Below are 19,990 nucleotides of genomic sequence, written 5' to 3'. Positions count from 1 at the left end.
TTGTCTCTAGTAATAGAGAATTATATGAAAGGTCCTCAAGGAGAGGGGCCCTGTGTGAGGAAATGACTGTACTCAATTCTAAATTAGCACTGGGGGGGGGGGAGTAAAAAGGTGGAGAGGCCAGGGGTCTCAAATCAATTTACCTGCGGGCCACAGGAGGCAAAGTCAGAGTGATCCTTGAGTGCAAAGTCAGTAGTAAGCCTTGAACATTGGGGTGTGTGACCCAAACAACTAAAACAAAACAAAACAAAAAAAGATTCCTCTAGGGAAGGGCCACAAAATGTTGTATGGAGGGCCATTTGCGGCCTGTGGGCTGAAAGTTTGAGACCCCTGCTCTAGGCCTATAAGAGAATAGGAAGGGCCATTTTATGAGAACCTATTGCTTTGTTTGATCTGATATGAAACCTCATGACAAACTGTGTGATAGGTATAATCCCATTTTGGAAAGTGAGGAAACCTCAGAGAATTTAAAATAATCAGATCTTGAAATTTAACAGCAGGTTCAGTAAGAAAGATCTGTAACCAGCTGAGATTAATTCCAAAGCACAGGTCCTTTTCAAGATGCTTCCATTTATATTTTTCCAAAAGGGGTAAAGAAAACCCTTTGCTTCAGCACTTTTAAAACATGCTTACTCGGGCCCAGAGAGATAGCACAGCGGCGTTTGTCTTACAAGCAGCCGATCCAGGACCAAAGGTGGTTGGTTCGAATCCCAGTGTCCCATATCGCCACCCCCGTGCCTGCCAGGAGCTCTTTCTGAGCAGACAGCCAGGAGTGACCCCTGAGCACTGCCGGGTGTGGCCCAAACCCCCCAAAAAACAAACAAACAAAAAACATGCTTACTCATTCATTTAACAATGGAATTATTTCAGAAGGATTTCCTTCCTGATATTAGGACCAATAGAATACAGGGGGCACTGAAAGAAGCACAATGAGGCAGGCAAGTAGATCATCATTTCTGGAGCTGAAATCTTGCTCCCGGCTCTCTACTTGGAAGAAAGGGGATTGGAGCATGTGTGGGAGAAATCCCTGTTAATCCTCCCGTTATCTAGGAGGATTCACAATAAAAAAGTCTGAGCTAAGTGTATAGAAATATTTGTGAAATCTCCTTTCTTGTTCCAACTAATGGCAGGCTGTAAAGTGTGAATGTATTATATTATATTCCAGATAGAAGTCATCTCGATAGAGCTTAAAGTAGCAAGTTGCATTATTAGGAAGCATCCATGTTCAAACTCACTATTCATATTTACAAAAAGAAGGGCTGTATATATGAGTTGTTGAGATCTTTTCAGCTCAGAACATCCTTATCCTTTGTATTGTTGCTTATGTACAATTTAGATATTATTCGATCATTTAAAAGACTCCATTTTTCTTTAGAATGGCATTATTTATCATACACATATCATCAGATTTATCATATACAAATCATCAAATTAATTCCATAATTAAGAGGAATAAATAACCAAACTGAGATATTGCACTGTATTCTCCAGGGTAAAAATAGAGGGACCACTGAGCCTGGAAGCTGAGTTCTTGAACATAGGCTTCAGAGGTCCATATATCCAGTGATCTGCACTCAAACATAGCAAAGAAACAAGAAAGCTTCAAAGGAGTATGTCTAGGAAGATGTGACTGTGTGTAGAATACATTGCTCCAGTGACTCCTGGGGAGGTGGGCAGTTTTTGACTTGACACAATTGGTGGGGTAGAGAGGACATACAGGCACAGAATTCACATTGAGTACAGTGTTTTTTCTATCATAAGTACAAGCCTTTTGTACCCCAAATCAAGCAGTCTCCCTTCCAAAGGCATTCTTTTCTTCTTTTTTTTTGGGGGGGGGGGGCACACCTGGCGATGCTCAGGGGTTACTCTTGGCTGTCTGCTCAGAAATAGTTCCTGGCAGGCACGGGGGACCATATGGGACACCGGGATTCAAACCAACCACCTTAAGTCCTGGATCGGCTGCTTGCAAGGCAAATGCCGCTGTGCTATTTCTCTGGGCCCAGCATTCTTATCTTCAAGGGAGATAAAAGATCTTGGAAAGATAATTTCAGGTTTCAGAGTGAATATGACATACGTTTCTTTCAATAAGTTTCATGGATCGTGAGAAAAGTTGAGTCAAAAGCAATTTTTTAGAAGCAAACACCAAGGACCACCCAGGAGCAGGTCAATGATTTGGCTGCATCACCATTTCAGAAGAACATCTCTGGGCATCTGCAGGCTCTGCTTAGAGAAACGCACAGGATAAGGCTGATTCTGGAACTTCATGTACCAAAGATGTGGCCTGTCCTTGCACATTGATGAGAAAGAAACTTTCAAAAAACATAAGCATTTTTGGCTGGTAAACCCCACTTGATGAGCAGGAAGAGCAGTCAGCAGGATGCCATATATAATGAAAGAGGTTCTGGAGCAATTGCCCATGGAGGTCATTTCTCAGGCATTAGCTGTCCAGCGTGCTTGAAGGAGCAGTATGTTTATTGGGATCCAGGCTCAGAAGAAAGGACTCCAGATTTTCGAACTTTTGGAGGGGGCGGGGGTGGTGCCTTGGTTTCTCTTCGGACAGGCAGTGGGGGGGCAATCTGAGGGGGTTGACATAGGAAAGTAAAAATGAGTTTCAATTTGAAAGTAAAAATGAGTTCTTCCCAATATGACTTTCCTCTATATTTCTAACATTTTCTTATAGCTTCTATCTGACTAAACTTCATCTATGCAACCTTTGTAAAGAAGTAAGACTGCTTTGTCGCCCCCCTGTTCTCCTTAAGTTAATCAGATATACCTCGACCATATCTTAATTTCATGCTTGGTGTACAAATAGCAGCTACTCAGTATTTGCTGTATCAACAGAGGGACGTCATTTGAGCCATTCTAGAATAATCATTGCTCATGAAGAAGTGTCAGTTCTTCAAATGAGAATCAGGACTCCTTACCCAGGAGAAAAGATCTACTTTTAATGAGAGGAAAAGCTCATTTCTGTTACTTTCCTTCCCTTTGAAAACTCCCCAATCTTATGTGCTTTTAGGGACTCAGAGTTTATTCAGTGAGAAATCTGTGGGAAAGCCTGCCTATGATAAGTGTAGCATCCAATTTAACATCATGCCCTACCTCTGTGGAGTTCCTCTGGCTGCTCTTGGGAGGTGGGGGAGGGGGGAGAGTTGCAGCCATCACCCCATCTGTCTGCAGAGATGGAGAGCCTGGAGATGATACAGAGCACATGAAGGCAGAGAGAACAGAATCTCAAAATTTGATTTGTCTTTACAATACTGACATTAAACTGGTGAACCAAACTGCTTTGGTGAGACTATACAGTTTCCAGAGAAGAAAAATGTCCTCTTTTTATGTGTGCCAAACCCTTCACTAACCAGGAAGTATCACACAAAGTCCTGAGGAATAATTCCATATTTTTTGTTGAAGACTATTATTAAAATAGAGATGATATTTTCTAAAATTAAGGCATAACTTTATTGTCTGATACACTCATCTCAAAAGTTTTTATAAAAACATCCTGTCACAGACAGGCGGTCACTGAATACTGGCTAAGTTTCACTGAATTATATTGGTTTTACCACCTACAAGGTGCAATAGCCACTTCCTCCAGAAAACCTTAACAGGTTGTTTAATTCTCTGTGGACTTGTGTCTACCACTTGTCACTGATAATTTGTCCTTCTATTATGCCTCTCAATCACATTTACTTTGTAACTTGTTTTTAAGCAATGCATATCACTAGTTTCCCATGCTAGCTGGTAAGTAGAATACAAAAATAGGTCCATTACTTGTCATTATGTTGGACTCTGCCCTATTTAAATACATTGATATTTACTTAATAGCTCATAAGTGATCCTGTCTGGTTCTAGACTAGAGCTAGCACATTCATACTTTCACAAATAAAAAGAGAGTAAGGCCCTTTGGATCACAATTAGATCAAGATTAGAAATCGCCCAGTTTCACAAATATGCTCCACTCTAAGGAATATAAGGGATACAGGAAAACTTACTTAGGGTCCTGGTAGCTTTGGGAGTGAGTGGAGGTGGGCTCAAGGGCATTGCCTGAGAAGGGGAAGAACCTTGAAATGGTGTCAGTCGATTGTCCATCAGCTGAAGACTCTTCGGTCTTTGTGCTTTTTTGGAGGGGCTCTAGACCAGAGAGAAAGAACATGAGACACACAGAGCTCTTCTGCGCTCTGAACAAGCATGAACAGAAAGCTGTCTAAGGTCTACGTTCCAAGAGCTCCCCATTCAGCCACGAGGGGAGACACTAGATTATTTTCTGGCTAGCTTGGAACTGAGCCATTCTGATTTTCAGGGAAAGTGGATTTTACCATATTTAACTTGATGTGGCTTATTGAAGAAAAAGTACTTGTTATTTTTTGAAGTTGAAAGAAGACAAATGGTAATGTTTGGACTGACTCATGGAACATGCTGGAGAGAACCACAACTGCAAGCATCAACCCACATGTTTATGTTGTGGGATGAGATCTTGTGGCAATATTAATTTAGAGAGTCAGATTCCCTTTGTGTGCTTTTCTTAGCACACTTTAGGATCAGATGCAACCACAGGCTTGTGTGGCCTAGATCCATAGCCACACTTTTAGTTGGTGACTCACAATGGGAAAAGAATGGCTATGTGCCTGGCTGCTGGGGAGACACTTATTGGTAAATTTCCAGGGCATTTTTTTTCTTTACCATCAGATCAGGATCTGGTGCTTTCTCTGCAATGACCTGGGACTTGCTCAAGTTCCAGTCTTTTCTCTTCAACTTGGTGATCCGGTTATCACTGTCCTCTCTAAGTGTTATATCTTCAACTCTGGCACCTGATGAGGCTCTGCGTTCCAAAAGTGGCTCTAAAATTGACCTATTGACCAAGATGAACAAATAAAATAAAATAAAATAAACAGTGATCACCCAACAGTTAACATTTAACTGAAAGCATAGCTCAAACTAATCTTAACTCATGACATTTTTCTTGCAGGTTTAAAATCTGAATGTTCAGGGCCAGAGAGATAGCATGGAGGTAAGGCATTTGCCTTGCATGCAGAAGGACGATGGTTTGAATTCTGGCATCCCATATGGTCCCCTGAACCTGCCAGGAGCGATTTCTGAGCATAGAGCCAGGAGTAACCCCTGAGCACTGCCGGGTGTGATCCCCCAGAAAAATAAATAAAAATAAAATCTGAATGTTACTTACTTAACATTAAATTACAGGCAAAGAATCCACACAGAAAAAAGTAAAAGTCAGCCTAATGTAGACAATGATAAATAGTACATGCTGTGGAGTAATATTAGCTGTATTCAGATCCCAGCTATGGTTACTAGATGAATTTGAGCAGAAAATCCTTTCATACCTTAATTTCTTTATTTGTATGATAGGATGATAATAACTGCACCTACTTCAGAGGGATGTAAAAAATTTTCATAATAATGCTTAGATGATGCAACTGCTCTTATTTAAATGCTTTTTTAAAATTATTTTACTGATTATAAGGTTATTCATAATACAGCTGAGTTTTATTTTCAGTTGCAAAGTTGTTCATGATTGAGTTTCATCATACAATGTACAACGTTCTTCACAAGTGCACATTTCTATGACGAATGTCCCCAGTTTCCCTCCCTCTGCTTGCCTCTCTCTTTTTCTCTCTCTTTCCCCCTTTTATTTTCCTTTTAGACACTATGGTTTGCAATATTGTTAAAGAATAGGTACTATGCATATCATTTTTTTCTCCTTTCAGCTTTCAGTTCTTGTTCAAACTGATCCTTTTCAATTATCATTCTCAGAGTAGTCCCTTCTCTAACTGCACTCCACCTCTATTTGTGTCAAGCTTCCTACCCTGGACTAGTTTTCCTGGCCTTCATTTCTACTGTCTTTGGATACTATTACCATACTATCTTTTTTTAATATCTCACAAATGAATTAAATAATTCTATGAATCTCTCTCTCTGACTCATTTCACTCAGCACAATACTTTCCATATCTATCTATGTATGAGCCAATTTCATGACTTCATTTTTTCTCACAGCTCATAGTATTCCATTGTGGGGACATACCCTAATTTCTTTTTCTATTCTTCTGTTCTCCAGCACTTGGGTTGTTCCAGATTTTGGCTGTTGTAAATAGTGTTGCAACGAACATAGGAATGCAGAGGGCTTTTCTATATTATGATTTTGGGCAAGTAGGGTATATTGCTACAAGTGCTATTGCTGGATAATATGTAAGTTTAATTTCTAGTCTTTTGAGAAATACTCATATTGTTTTCCAAAAAGGCTAGGACAGCAGTGGGAAGATGAGTAGAAAATTCCCAGAGAATTTTCATAAAATTCATAAAGTTCATAAATATAAAGATATTTGATATGAAGTAGGACACTAATAAAAATAGCTATCAGTGCTTTCTTCCAATTTAAAAATAAAAAAGGCTCTGCTGGGGCCAGAGTGATAGCACGGCGGGTAGAGCATTTACCTTATACATGGACAACCCAGGTTCAATCCCTGGCATCCCATATGCTACGGAAGCCTGCAAGAAGCAATTTCTGAGTATAGAGTAGGACTAACTCTTGAGTGCTGCAAGGTGTGACCCCAAAACAAAACAAACAAAAAAGCTCTGCTTCATCAGATAGAGCCATTAGCAAACTACAGCTACATATTTTAGATGCAAGGCCAATGCCTTTAATTTGTAAGAAACATGTATACATTAAATTTTCTTACCATAGTCACTAGTGATTAAATTCATGAATATTAAAACAGAGCACTCAGAGGAGATAATTGGTGCAGAGTTTTGATACACACAGAAAATTTAAAATGTAAAATAGAAAGTACAATGGATGCCTATGCTTACATGACTCAGTCTTAACAACAATCTCAGCATGGCATGTTGCTTTTCACATACCTAGTCATATTCCTTGCTATCCACTGGATGATTTGAAAGCAATTCCTTGAGTATTTCAGATTCCAGTTCATATCTTTATAAGTACCCATCTTCATTAGCCATAGCCCCATTAATTTTGTTAAGCATTCTGTCAATATTCAAATTTCTAATTTTTCCCATGATTTGTTTTATAGGTGGTTTTTGTATAACAGGATCAAAACAAATTTCAATCATTGTATTTGATTCATAAGTTGCTTTAATTTACTCATAAGCTTCTTAAGTAATTTATTATTTTTTAGGTCATTTCCAGTGGTGCTCTGGGGACTATATAGTAACTGAGGGTCAAACACAGATCTCTTGCATGAAAGGCATGCACTCTTGCTTACTGAGTTATTTCTCCTGCCCCTTCTTTTTTTGGGGGATGGGTCACACCCAGCAGTATTCAGGACTGACTCTTGGCTCTGAGCTCAGGAATTACTCCTGGGAGTACTCAGAGGACCATATAGGATGCTGGGGATAGAACCTAGGTTAGCTGCATGCAATGCAAGCAGCCTACCCACTATGTATCATTTTGGCCCTCTGGCAGAGTTCTGACTAGACTCACCTTTAACATATTTTGTCTCTGATAAGTATACAAGAAGAAAACTGCAGGAAGAGGTGTAATTGCTGATATCATTTAGTAAATAATAATATTCCTCATGAGGGAAAGCAATGAAAAAAAGGGAAAAGCTAATAATCCAGGTAACCTGAATTATTTCCCTTATGGGTTGATGCATCTTCATTGACTAAGTGTCACTTCAGAAACTAAAAGTAATTATCAAGGCATTACCCCACACTCCCCACTGGGGATTAAAGATCAATCACTTACCCATCAGAGCCTGGTCTGGAGGGAGCAGTATCTGATGAGTTGGAAGAGGTGGAAACCACAGAGGAAGTCACTGATGTGACAGACAATCTCCGCAGAGTAGATGACATGATGTAGGGGAGCATCAGAGACCCTGTGCGGCTTTGCTTCCTCTCAGTTAAGTTGGGGGGCTGAGAAACAAATGTCCCATGAAGATTAGCTGTCTGGAACTCAACTCAAAGGAATTACTGCAAGTCCCACAATTTTCAGCAAATGTACATTATATAGGTCAGCAGTTCATCCTTCCTGGTTGGTTCCTATGCTGTCTCTATTGTTAAATGTTGCAAGTACTTGTATTTTTAGATATAATTGGAAATTAGACAAACTTGACATTGTTTTCTACATTCTGGCTAAAAATTAATCGTCATCTGTTTGCATTATTTACTAATAAAATAACAACCTCCTGCTTCTCAACTTAGATTCTATTTGTTTTGAGGCTGCACATGGTGGAACAAAGAAGTGACCTCTGATGGTGCTCAGAAGGTCACATATGATTAGAATTGTCAGAAAAGAAAATACAAAAAGAACTACCACCATTATAAAATATGCAAGAAAAATTATTTCCCTTCAAAGTCATGCTAAAAGGAGTAAACTGCATCAAAACAAAAACAAACATAAGAATTAGACTAACATAGGATGGGATCAACCACACCTTCTACTAGTAAAGTGGTTCTCAGATAGTGGACTCCATAGAGCAGGTTAGAAATGCAAATCCTTGGGTCTCATCTCAGATCTTGTGAATGAAAAATTCTGGGGTTGTGGCCCAACAATTTGTTTTCAGAAGTCTTCAATAAGCTAGCTGTTCATATTTGAGAATCCTACCTATCACATTGATGGCTGCAGATTGTCAATTGGAAACTATAATCTGGGCTCTGCCCCTGAATTGTCAATAGCCATATCTGTGCTGTTATGATCTCCTTCTCTCATTCAGATTTGAAAAATGTATCAATATTATCAAAGGTAAAAGAATGAGAAAAAGCCTACCAGTGTTATCACCCCATAGAGCTTTTCTACTTTGTCCTTCAGCTCCCTAAAGCAAGACGACAACCGGTCATGCAATGGCTTCAGCTGCTCAGTCAGCTTCTCCCCATGAATGCGAATCCCTTCTGTCAACAGAGGCATCTGCGGGGTGTGGGTGGGGGGCATGAAAGAAAGGAAGTAAGTTTTAAGAAAAATTAAAATTCTGATTTGGAAGCTGGGGAAAGGGATGGACAGGTGAACTGTTAAGCAGAAATTCTACTTCTCAGTGAAGAGCTTGGGAGTTGGATGCTAGATCAAAGAGGCAGAGAATGCAAACATCAAGGATACAGGAATATAAGGAAAGGGTGGCTTGTACCATGACCACATGACTGGAAGCACTTGTTTGCATGAACTATTGATAGTTCCAGCCTTAGATTAAAGTGGGGTGCTGTATTGTCTCCACTACTTACTGCACCAGTGAGAAACAAACTGAAGTGTATATATACCAACATCCCACAGGCCAGGCCAGGCAATCATTTGGAATCTTCGTCTAGGAAGGTCCAAACTGCAAGATGCAGTTTCATGTGATAATATTCCTAGATTGCTTTGTCAAGCAAATAAGTAAACTGAGAGTCTGAGATTTTATGCCTTTTTGTTGTTGTTGTTGAGGGGAGGGCCACATTTCATGATACTCAGGGGTTACTCCTGGCTACTACTCGTTGCTCAGAAATAGCTCCTGGCTTGAGGGACTATATAGGATGCCAGAGGATTGAACTGCAGTCTGTCCTAGGTTAGCACATGCAAGGCAGATGCCCTACTGCTTGTGCCAACACTCCGGCCCCGAGTCTGAGATTTTATACAGAATACAAATCAAGGTTACAAAGGAAAAAGTTAGCCTGGAAGTAGGCATCGAAAACTGAACTTTGGACAACATCCTGGCATCATGCCCTCTGATTGTGTTGGATGAGTCCTGCTACAGCCCCCAGGGGAGCATACTGGCAATCTCTGGCCCCCATCACCCTACACTGTGAGGCATACCTGCAATGCTATGAGTTGCTTCAGAAGCTCAATCTTCTCCTGGTCTTCAGGATGCTCCTGTAAGTACTTCTCTGTGAAAAAAGCCTAAAGACAGAGTATATACATATAGATTAGAACACATTCCTCTCTCTGTAACTGATCTTAAATGACAGCAGAAGAAAGCCAAGAAAGTGTTCTATCCTGACAAACCAGAAAGGACAAACAGTTTCTTTTCTGGGATAAGTGTTAGACCATAATGGCCAATTCAAAACGATACCTGCTATTCTGTGGCCCTTCTGGAATCATGCAAATCCTAGTAAGATGTGTCCTTCATAAAACTATCATCCATTAAAGTAATTCCCCCCCTCAAATTAAATGTTACTGTCTAAGAATTATTCATTAGATTAGATATTAAGAGTCTATTGCATAATGCAAAGGGTAAAAATGAGAGATGGGCTGGTAGTTTTATGCTCTACAGTGTTATTTTTTTGATATGCAACTCTTATGTTTATTGTGATATTTTTATAGAATTATATATACATATAATCCTCAATCACCTGAAAAATGAATGATTAGATAAAGATGCAGTATTTAAACACAATGGACTACTCATCCATAACAAAGACAAAAGATTTCCATTTGCATCTGTATGGATGGTACTGATGAAATTGGTGAAAAGGAGTCTGTAGTGAGGGAAACAGAAGGAGAAAGGCATATATAATACGATTTTGTTTGTCAACTATAAAGAACAAAACAAAGGAACAAACCATACAGTTTCTTAAACTCTGACAACAGTAAGGAGCAGGGTGGAGAGAACTTCCTGATTTGTGAATATTGGTGGTGGGCATGGTGTGATATATTCAGATGAGAAAGCAGTATGTCTGAAAACTGCACCGCAATAATCTGATATTTAGCTCAAAAATTAGACTGTATTTGAAAATAGCATTTAAAAAATACCAAATGCTGACGAAACTAATGAGACAAAATAGTCACTGGTTTTATGTAGAGAAATAATGTCAGTTGAAAACTTAAAATACCTTCCTAATACGTGTAAAATGATTGAAAAAGGACAAAACTTGAATACTAGTAATTTTCTTTTTTTGATTTTTGGGCCACACCTGGTGACACTCAGGTTTTACTCCGGGCTACGCACTCAGAAATCGCTTCTGGCTTGAGGGACCATATGGGATATTGGGGGAATCTAACTGCAATCTGTCGTAGGTTAGCACATGCAAGGAAAATGCCCTACTGCTTGTGCACTGCTCTGGTCCCAATACTAGTAATTTAAAGGAGCCCATATTATAGTGGTTTTGATGTATGTGGTCAAATTACTTTCCCAAAGATGGCAACAATATGTGTTACTGCTAGAACTATGCCAAATATCATCCCTAGTATTTAATAGGCTTCAAAATATTTTTTATCTCTGTGGAAAATGTGTTTATATGTAAAGAATAAAATATTTCAAATAGCCAAACTCTGGAAATAATCCAGGAGTCCAAGATAGGATAACTATATAAAGAAACTCATAAATGTCATGTTATATATGTGTATATATATGTGCATATGTATGCACACAGTGAATACTGCTGCTTGTGAGAAAAGATAAAATAATGAGAATTATATGAATAGAACTGGAGGAGATCATGCTGTTTGTAGTCAGTCAGAATGGAGAGACAGAATTATTTCTCTCAGATGTGGAATATAACGAAAGACCAAAAGCAAAAGAAGCTAAAAGTTGGTCTACAGAACTGAACTTAACATAGCAATGAAATGTATTTTTAGGAGATTAGAGTATTTTAGGAGATTAATAGTAAGACAAATATTTTCCTTGCCAATATTTCTAAAATGATAACTTCAATTTAAAATTCAAGACTTGGTAAAAAATCTAGCTGAAAACATGTAACTTATTTTACAAAACATATAGTCATAGAAAGCTCAATACTAACTTTGAAGATATAAATAAATAGAAATGGATTAGCTGGTTCTATTCTTTTTTTTTCTCATTGTGATTCAACTTTATTTAAATTTATTTTAAAAGATTCCTCTTTTTTTTTTATAAAGAAACGTGCCATTTTAATATCATTATATTTCAGAAAAGTACACAGCACTGTACATATCATATAGACACAAATGAAACTGCAGCAGTCTGTGACGTTTTTATGCTTTCTTTTAGTTGATAAAGTCTACTAATGCATAAATTACTTTTCCCAGAGAAGTACTATGACAAACATTGGTATTTTTTGCCAACAAAAAGTTGATGACCACCTGACTTTCTAATATACAGCATAAAATTCTCTTGCTCTAAGAAATTGGGTCTATTCTATTTTTAAAAAATACCTTTTATTTGAGCACCATGCTTACAAACATGTTCATAGTTCGGTTTCAGTCATAAAAATGTACACAGCCCTTTACCAGTGCAAATTCTAACAATTCTTTCATTAGTGCCCAACAATCTTAAACGCAACTACAAACGTGTTTGTCATTATGGTAATAAAGTAAAAATATTAAAAACAAGAAAACAAAAAACAGAAAACCATCTGGTAAAATTGTAGACATATGACTGAGCGTGTTTTATACTGTGGCTATTTACCTTATGAAATTTTGAAACTAAGTGCCTGTCTCAAATACAGAAGTAATTGCTTTTCTCTACATACAGTGCATCCAGGGATACTTCATTAGGGTTTCCTAAGGCAGTATTTAGCCTAACTATATTGTCACAAGTTTTACATTTTGATTTACTGTGATTTTTTTCATGTATTTTTGATTTTTCCTTTTTTTTATAATTATCTTTATTTAAACACCGTGATTACTAACATGATTATAGTTGTATGATTACAGTCATGTAAAGAACACCCCCCTTCACCAGTGCAACATTCCCACCACCAATTTCCCAGATCTCCCTCCTCCCCACCCACCCCACACTTTTACTTCAGACAGGCTTTCTACTTCCCTCATTCATTCACATTGTTACGATAGTTTTCAGTGTAGTCATCTCTCCAACTGCACTCATCACTCTATATGATGAGCTTCATGTCATGAGCTGTACCTACCAGCCCTCATATCTCTTGTCTCTGAGATACTGTTAAAAATGTCTTTCATTTTTCTTAAAGCCCATAGATGAGTGAAACGATTCTGCGTCTTTCTCTCTCCCTCTGACTTACTTCACTTAGCATAATAGATTCCATGTACATTCATGTATAGAAAAATTTCATGACTTCATCTCTCCTGACGGCTGCATAGTATTCCATTGTGTATATGTACCACAGTTTCTTTAGCCACTCATCTGTTGAAGGGCATCTTGGTTGTTTCCAGAGTCTGGCTATTGTAAATAGCACTGCAATGAATATAGGAGTAAGGAAGGGATTTTTGTATTGTATTTTTGTGTTCCTCAGGTATATTCCTAGGAGTGGTATAGCTGGATCGTATGGTAGCTCAATTTCCAGTTTGTGAAGGAATCTCCATATCACTTTCCATAAAGGTTGTACTAGATGGCATTCCCACCAGCAGTGAAAAAGAGTTCCTTTCTCTCCACATCCCCACCAGAACTGCTTGTTTTCCTTTTTTGTGATGTGTGCCAATCTCAGTGGCGTGAGGTGGTACCTCATAGTAGTTTTGATTTGCATCTCCCTGATGATTAGTGATGTTGAGCATCTTTTCATGTGCCTTTTGGCCATTTGCCTTTCTTCTTTTTCAAAGTGTCTGTTCATTTCTTCTCCCCATTTTTTGATGGGGTTAGTTGTTTTTTTCTTGTATAGTTCTGTCAGTACCTTGTACATTCTGGATATTAGCCCTTTATCTGATGAGTATTGGGTGAATAATTTCTCCCACTCAGTGGGTGGCCTTTGTATTCTGGGTACTATTTCCTTTGAGATGCAGAAGCTTCTCAGCTTAATATAGTCCCATCTGTTTATCTCTGCTTCCACTTGTTTGGGAAGTGCTGTCTCTTCCTTAAAGATGCCTTTAGTCTCAATCTACAGTGTTTTTGTTTTGGTTTGGTTTAGTAGTTTTTATTTTTTTTTTGCTGTTATCTTTTTGTTTGTTTGCTTTTTGGACCACATCATGCAGTGCTCAGGTATTATTCCCTGCTCTGCACTCAGAAATTATTGGCTGGAGCTAGAGCAATAGCACAACAGGTATGGCATTTGCCTTACATGCAGCCAACCTGTGCTCGATCCTCAGCAACCCATATGGTCCCCCAAGCCTACCAGAAGTAACTTCTCAGCACAAAGCCAGGAGCATCCTGAGCGTTGCTGGGTGTAGGGAAGGAGGTAGGGAATGATAGAATATTTCTTCAAAGAAGAAATAGAAATAGGCAAAAGGCACATAAAAAATTCTCCACATCACTAATCATCAGGGAGATGCAAATCAAAACAACAATGAGGTATCATCTCACACCATAGAGACTGGCATATATCACAAAAAACAAAAACAATAGTTGCTGGAGGGGATATGGAGAGAAAGGAACTCTCATTCACTGCTGATGGGAATGCCATCTAGTCCAGCCTTTCTGGAAAACAATATGAAGATTCCTAAAAAAAACTGGAAATTGACCTTCCATATGATCCAGCTATCCCACTCCTAGGGATATAATCTAGGAACACAAAAATACAATTAAAAAATCCGTTCCTCACCCCAATACTCATTGCAGTGCTATTTACAATAGCCAGACTTTGGAAACAACCATGATGCCCTTCAACAGATGAGTGGCTAAAGAAACTGTGGTATAGGGGCTGGAGAGATAGCATGGAGGCAAGGCATTTGCCTTGCATGCAGAAGGTTGGTGGCTCGAATCCCGGCATCCTATATGGTCCCCTGAGCCTGCCAGGAGTGATTTCTGAGCATAGAGCTAGGAGTAACCCTTGAGTGCTACTGGGTGTGACCCAAACCCGCTCCCCCCCCCAAAAAAATACCCTGTGGTATATTTACAGAATGGAATATTATGCAGCCATCAGGAGAGATGAAGTCATGAAATTTTCCTATACATGAATGTACATTGAATCTATTATGCTGAGTGAAATAAGTCAAAGGGAGAGAGATAGACACAGAATAGTATCACTCATCTATGGGTTTTAAGAAAAATAAGAAGGGGCTGGAGAGATAGCAGAGCGGTGTTTGTCTTGCAAGCAGTCGACTCAGGACCTAAGGTGGTTGGTTCAGACCCCGGCATCCCATATGGTCCCCCGTACCTACCAGGGGCTATTTCTGAGCAGACAGCCAGGAGTAACCCCTGAGCACCGCCGGGTGTGGTCCACAAAAACAAAAAAAAAATAAGTAAATAAAAGATATTTTTGTAATAATTCTCAGAGACAATATAGATAAGGGCTGGAAGGTCCAGCTCACGGTATGAAGCTCACTACAAAGAGTGGTGAGTGCAGTTAGAGAAATAACTACACTGAAAACTAACATAACAATGTGAATGAATGAGGGAAGTAGAAAGCCTGTTTCAAATACAGGCAATGGGGGGTAGGAAGGTGGGAGATTTGGGGCATTGGTGATGGGAATATCGCACTGGTGAAGGGAGGTTTTCTTTGTATGACTGACACCCAAGTACAATTATGTTTGTAATCAAATTTTATAAATAAAGACATTAATAGAAACAAAAAAAAGAGAAGAGGCTCCTACCCAGAGCCACTAATTCACCATAACTGATGTCTTTATGAAGGGATAAATTTGAAGATAGACATAGAGTAAAAACTGAAGAGGAACAAGATGTCAATCTACACACCACTTTGCCCTAGCGTCAGGAAAGCAAGGAGGAAAGCAGGAAACAGACTCCCCATCCCAGCTGAGTGGTACCTCCTGTAGGATACTGGACTCTGGCTGGAATAATAGAGACAATGCGTTTCTGCTGCCTAAGCCATCCTGTTATTGGGACTCTGATTACAGGTCTAACAAACTAATGACAGGATGTAAGCGCATAAAACCCAACCATCACAAACAAACTTCTAGCACATTTGCAAAGCAGTTCACTCCAGAAGATTAGTGCTGAGAGGTTGATATGAACACAAAGGTAGTATTTGCACCTCTAGTCATCTTTGCTTTCCAGATACAGGCTATTTATTTATTTACTTGGTTTTTTGAGCCACACTGGAAAGTGCTCAGGGTATACTACTAACTTTACTTCTAACTCTAACATTACTCTAACTCTAACTCTAACTCTACTTCTAACTCCTAATTCTACTTCTGAGGTGTTCAGGGGACCATATGTAATTCTGGGAGTGAAACCTATATCAGCTACATGCATGTAAATATATAGTATAATAAGTATACAGTAAATACCAAACTATATTATCTCTTTAGCCCTCAAATATAGGTATTTTAGTATTTTACAATTAAAGAAAAACTGTTGATACATAATAAAATGCATTCAAATTTCTAAAAGCAGAGGGTAAGTTAAGGAACATAACTCACCTTGAATTAATTTACCTAAGAGTTCTGGCTCAAAACAGAAAAGTCTGATGAATTACAGCAAACACCTCTGTGTTTTTGTCACTAAGGTACCTGTATCACATCATTGCAATAGGTCACAGTGATCAATATGATTATCTTTTCCTTATACTTGGAAATGCACAAAATCAGGCATATTAATTAAAATTATAAATTGTTATTTTATATGGAAGTGCCTAACATTTTATATCTGCCATATATTCTTTGTTCCCCAGAATTTTAATTAGAGAGCCTTATATGAAAAGATATATTATTTTGCTATGCTGTCATGTATATAGTTTACTGGCAACCTGTATAAATTAATACTTGAAATAAAAATAAATCAAAGTTCAGAGAGTCAGAGATAGTACAGTGGGTAAGCTGACAGCCTTGCAAGTAGCAACCTGGAATTGACCCCTGTGCTGTTAGGAATGATGCCCTAGTACAGAACCATAAGTAATATTTGAGTACCATCAAATGTGACCCCCAAAGAAAACAAACAAAATACAAGAACTTAACATAAAAAACTCTTAAGTTGAGCCTGATGGATTAACTAACAAATTCTTTCAAACTTTCCAAGAAGACTTATTGCCTATACTTTTCAGACTCTTCCAGGAAATTGAAGAACAGACACACTCCCAAATAGTTTTTATGAAGCTAACATCATCCTAATACAAAAAGCAGATAGAGATGCCACAGAAAAAGATAATTACAGTTCAATATACTTGATAAACACAGATGCAAAGAACCTCAACAAAATCCTAGCAAATAGGATCCAACACCTCATATAGAAAGTCATACACCAGGACCAAGTAGGATTCATTTTGGAGATGCAAGAGTGGTTCAACATACACAGTCAATGAATGTAATATGCCACATCAACAAAAGGAAAATTAAAAATCACATGATCATATCAATAGATGCAGAGAAAGCACTTGATAAGATCCATCAACCATTTCTTTTTTTTTCTTTTTTCTTTTTTTTTTTTTTTTTTTTGGTTTTTTGGGCCACACCTGTTTGATGCTCAGGGGTTACTCCTGGCTAAGCGCTCAGAAATTTCCCCTGGCTTGGGGGGACCATATGAGATGCCAGGGGATCGAATCGCGGTCCTTCCTTGGCTAGCGCTTGCAAGGCAGACACCTTACCTCTAGCGCCACCTCGCCGCCCCCCCATCAACCATTTCTAATAAAAACTCTAAACAAGATGGGAATGGAAGGAACTTTTCTAAATGTCATCAAGGCCATTTACTACAAGCCCATGGCAAATATTATACTCAATGGAGTATATTATTCTCAATGGAGAAAAACCTGTCCCTTAAGATCTGACAAAAGAAAAGGCTGCCCCTCTCACTACTCCTATTCAACATAGTACTGGAAGTACATTAATATTAGAAATTGTTACTGAAACTTATTATGGGAAAATGGAATTCATCTATTTTCTTTTTGATAAGATTTCAAAAGCTTAGTTAAAAAATTGATGTACCTTAGGTAACATAGTCATAACAGTAATTTTAGTGGGGCTAGAGCAATAATACAGTGGGTAGGGCATTTGCCTTGCACACACACACACTGTTCAAGTCTATACAATAGACATACAAAGTTATATACCCCCCTAATACCACCAAAGTGCTCACAACCATTCACAACCCTGTCACCTCTGCTTCAGCCCTTATCCCCCATATCCCTCCCCATCTCAGCTGTTGAGTGTCTCTGCAGTTCAGGACAGTGTGATTAAAATATGGCTTACACATGGAAGAGAAAAGGGAAGATGCAGCTGTCATGAGCTCAGAAGCATTATAGAAAAGAAACATTCTGCTCCAAGTAGGAGGAAGAAAACTGATAGTGATCAGGCCTTAGCGGCATGGCAAACATTCTTCTCATGAACAAGCCATCTTCCTTCAGTCTCAAGTAGCTCTTGCCAGTTAGATTTATCCTCACATCCTTTCACGTACAAAGTCTGGGGCTACAAGTTTTATATCTTGCCTAAGACAAAAAGGCCAATGGAAGTCAGTGCAGGGGAACAGATGCAATCAAACTCTAAAGGCCCTGCCCTGCCCAGGACACTGTGTACAAAGGGAAATAAAAACCTCTGTGCTTTTTATGTCTCTGTACCCTTCTTACCTATCTTTTCACTCACATTTTAGGTAACTACTCATTCTTTCTTTTTCTTGTTTCTTTGTTTTTAGGCTATACCTAGTGGTACTCCAGGCCTACTACCAGGTCTATTCTCTGTGGTCACTCCTGGAAGTGCTCAGGGAACCGTTTGAAATGCTGGGGATCAAATGCAAGTCACCTGTGTGCAAGACAAGTGCCACACCTACCATACTATCACTATGTTTGACTCCTTCACTTCTTTCTTTCTTTTTGTTTGTTTGGGGGCCACACCCAGCAATGCCCAGGGGTTACTTCTGGCTCTGCACTCAGAAATCACTCCTGGCTAGTGGGAATGTGGGGAGTAAGGAACTCTCATTCCCTGCTGGTGGGAATGCCATCTAGTCCAGTCTTTATGGAAAACAATATGGAGATGCCTCAAAAAACTGGACACTGTGATCCATATGATTCAGCTGTACCACTCCTAGAACATAAAAACATAATACAAAAATGCCTTCTACACACCTATATTCATTACAGGTTATTTATAATAGCCAGAATCTGGAAACAACTCAGATGTCCGACAACTGATGAGTGGCTAAATAAGTTGTGATACATATATACAATAACATACTATGCAGCTGTCAGGAAAAATGAAGATATGAAATTTTCCTATACATGGATGGACATGGAAACTATTATGCTAAGTGAAATAAATCAGAAGGAGAGAGACAGAATAGTTTCACTCACCTGTGAGATTTAAGAAAAATAAAAGACATTATTGTAATAATACCAGAGAAAATAGAGATGGGGCTGGAAGGATGATATGAAGCTTATCACAAAGAATGGTGAGTGTAGTCAGAGAAAAAACTACACTAACAACTATCATGACAAAGGTAATGAGTGAGAGAAATAGAATGCCTGTCTTGAATATGGGTAGAGAGGGGGTGGGGGAAGAGAGAAATGGGGGCATTGGTGGTGGGAAGGTTACACTGGTGAAGGGGGTTGTTCTTTTCTATAACTGAAACCCAACTACAAACATATTTGTAATCCTGATACTTAACTAAATTATTAAAAAAATAGCTCCTTGGGGCTGGAGCAGTGGTGCAGGCCATAAGGTGTCTGCCTTGTGCGTGCTAGCCTAGGAAGGACCAAGGTTTGATCTCCAAGCATCTCATATGGTCCCAAGCCAGGAGCGATTTCTGAGCAAATAGCCAGGAATAACCCCTGACCATCACAGGGTGTGGCCAAAAAACCCCAAACAAACAAGCAAAAAAATAGCTCTTGGCAGGCTCTGGAGACCATATGGGATGCGGGGGATCAAACTTGGGTCCATATGGGTAGGCTGTGTGCAAGGCAAACACTCTACTACTGTGCTATCACTCTGACTCCCTTTACATATTTCTATTTTGGGCACCCACCCAATGGTGCTCAAGGATTACTCCTGGCTCTGCACTCAGAAATTGCTCCTGGTAGGCTCCAGGGGCCACAAGGGATGCCAGGTTCGAATCCAGGTCGGTTGCGTGCAACCTACCTGCTTTGCTATTGCTCTGGCCCCCACTTCTTTTAGGATTCACTACTAGATCTTACTCAGGGATCACTCCTGGCAGGGCTTGAGAGACTATATGGGGGCTCCGGAAACTGAACCCAGATTAGCTGCATTCAAGCTTTCTTCAGTCCCATATTTTGTATACATTTCATTTTTCCAATTATTAGGGGAAAAGGGAAAAAAATCTCTCAGA

At 39.1% G+C, this 19,990-nt stretch overlaps 1 protein-coding gene across 1 annotated transcript in view; it reads right to left on the bottom strand.

Moving 5' to 3' along the window:
* Positions 1-2,008: 2,008 nt before the first annotated feature.
* DOCK5 (dedicator of cytokinesis 5) overlaps positions 2,009-19,990 on the bottom strand; it is a 239,930-nt gene continuing 221,948 nt past the window's right edge. The window contains exons 46-52 of the mRNA XM_049770834.1: positions 9,754-9,837; positions 8,740-8,877; positions 7,720-7,886; positions 4,678-4,846; positions 3,990-4,128; positions 3,100-3,188; positions 2,009-2,576 (exon numbers count right to left, since the gene is read on the bottom strand). Coding sequence (XP_049626791.1) covers positions 2,472-2,576; positions 3,100-3,188; positions 3,990-4,128; positions 4,678-4,846; positions 7,720-7,886; positions 8,740-8,877; positions 9,754-9,837 — 891 coding nt within the window. The 3' untranslated portion in view covers positions 2,009-2,471. The remainder of the gene's footprint in view (positions 2,577-3,099; positions 3,189-3,989; positions 4,129-4,677; positions 4,847-7,719; positions 7,887-8,739; positions 8,878-9,753; positions 9,838-19,990) is intronic.

Source organism: Suncus etruscus, chromosome 3, assembly GCF_024139225.1.
Source record: "Suncus etruscus isolate mSunEtr1 chromosome 3, mSunEtr1.pri.cur, whole genome shotgun sequence".
Lineage (NCBI taxonomy): Eukaryota > Metazoa > Chordata > Mammalia > Eulipotyphla > Soricidae > Suncus > Suncus etruscus.
The sequence above is the reverse complement of the archived record's forward strand: the minus strand, read 5'-3'. Positions and strand labels throughout refer to the sequence as shown.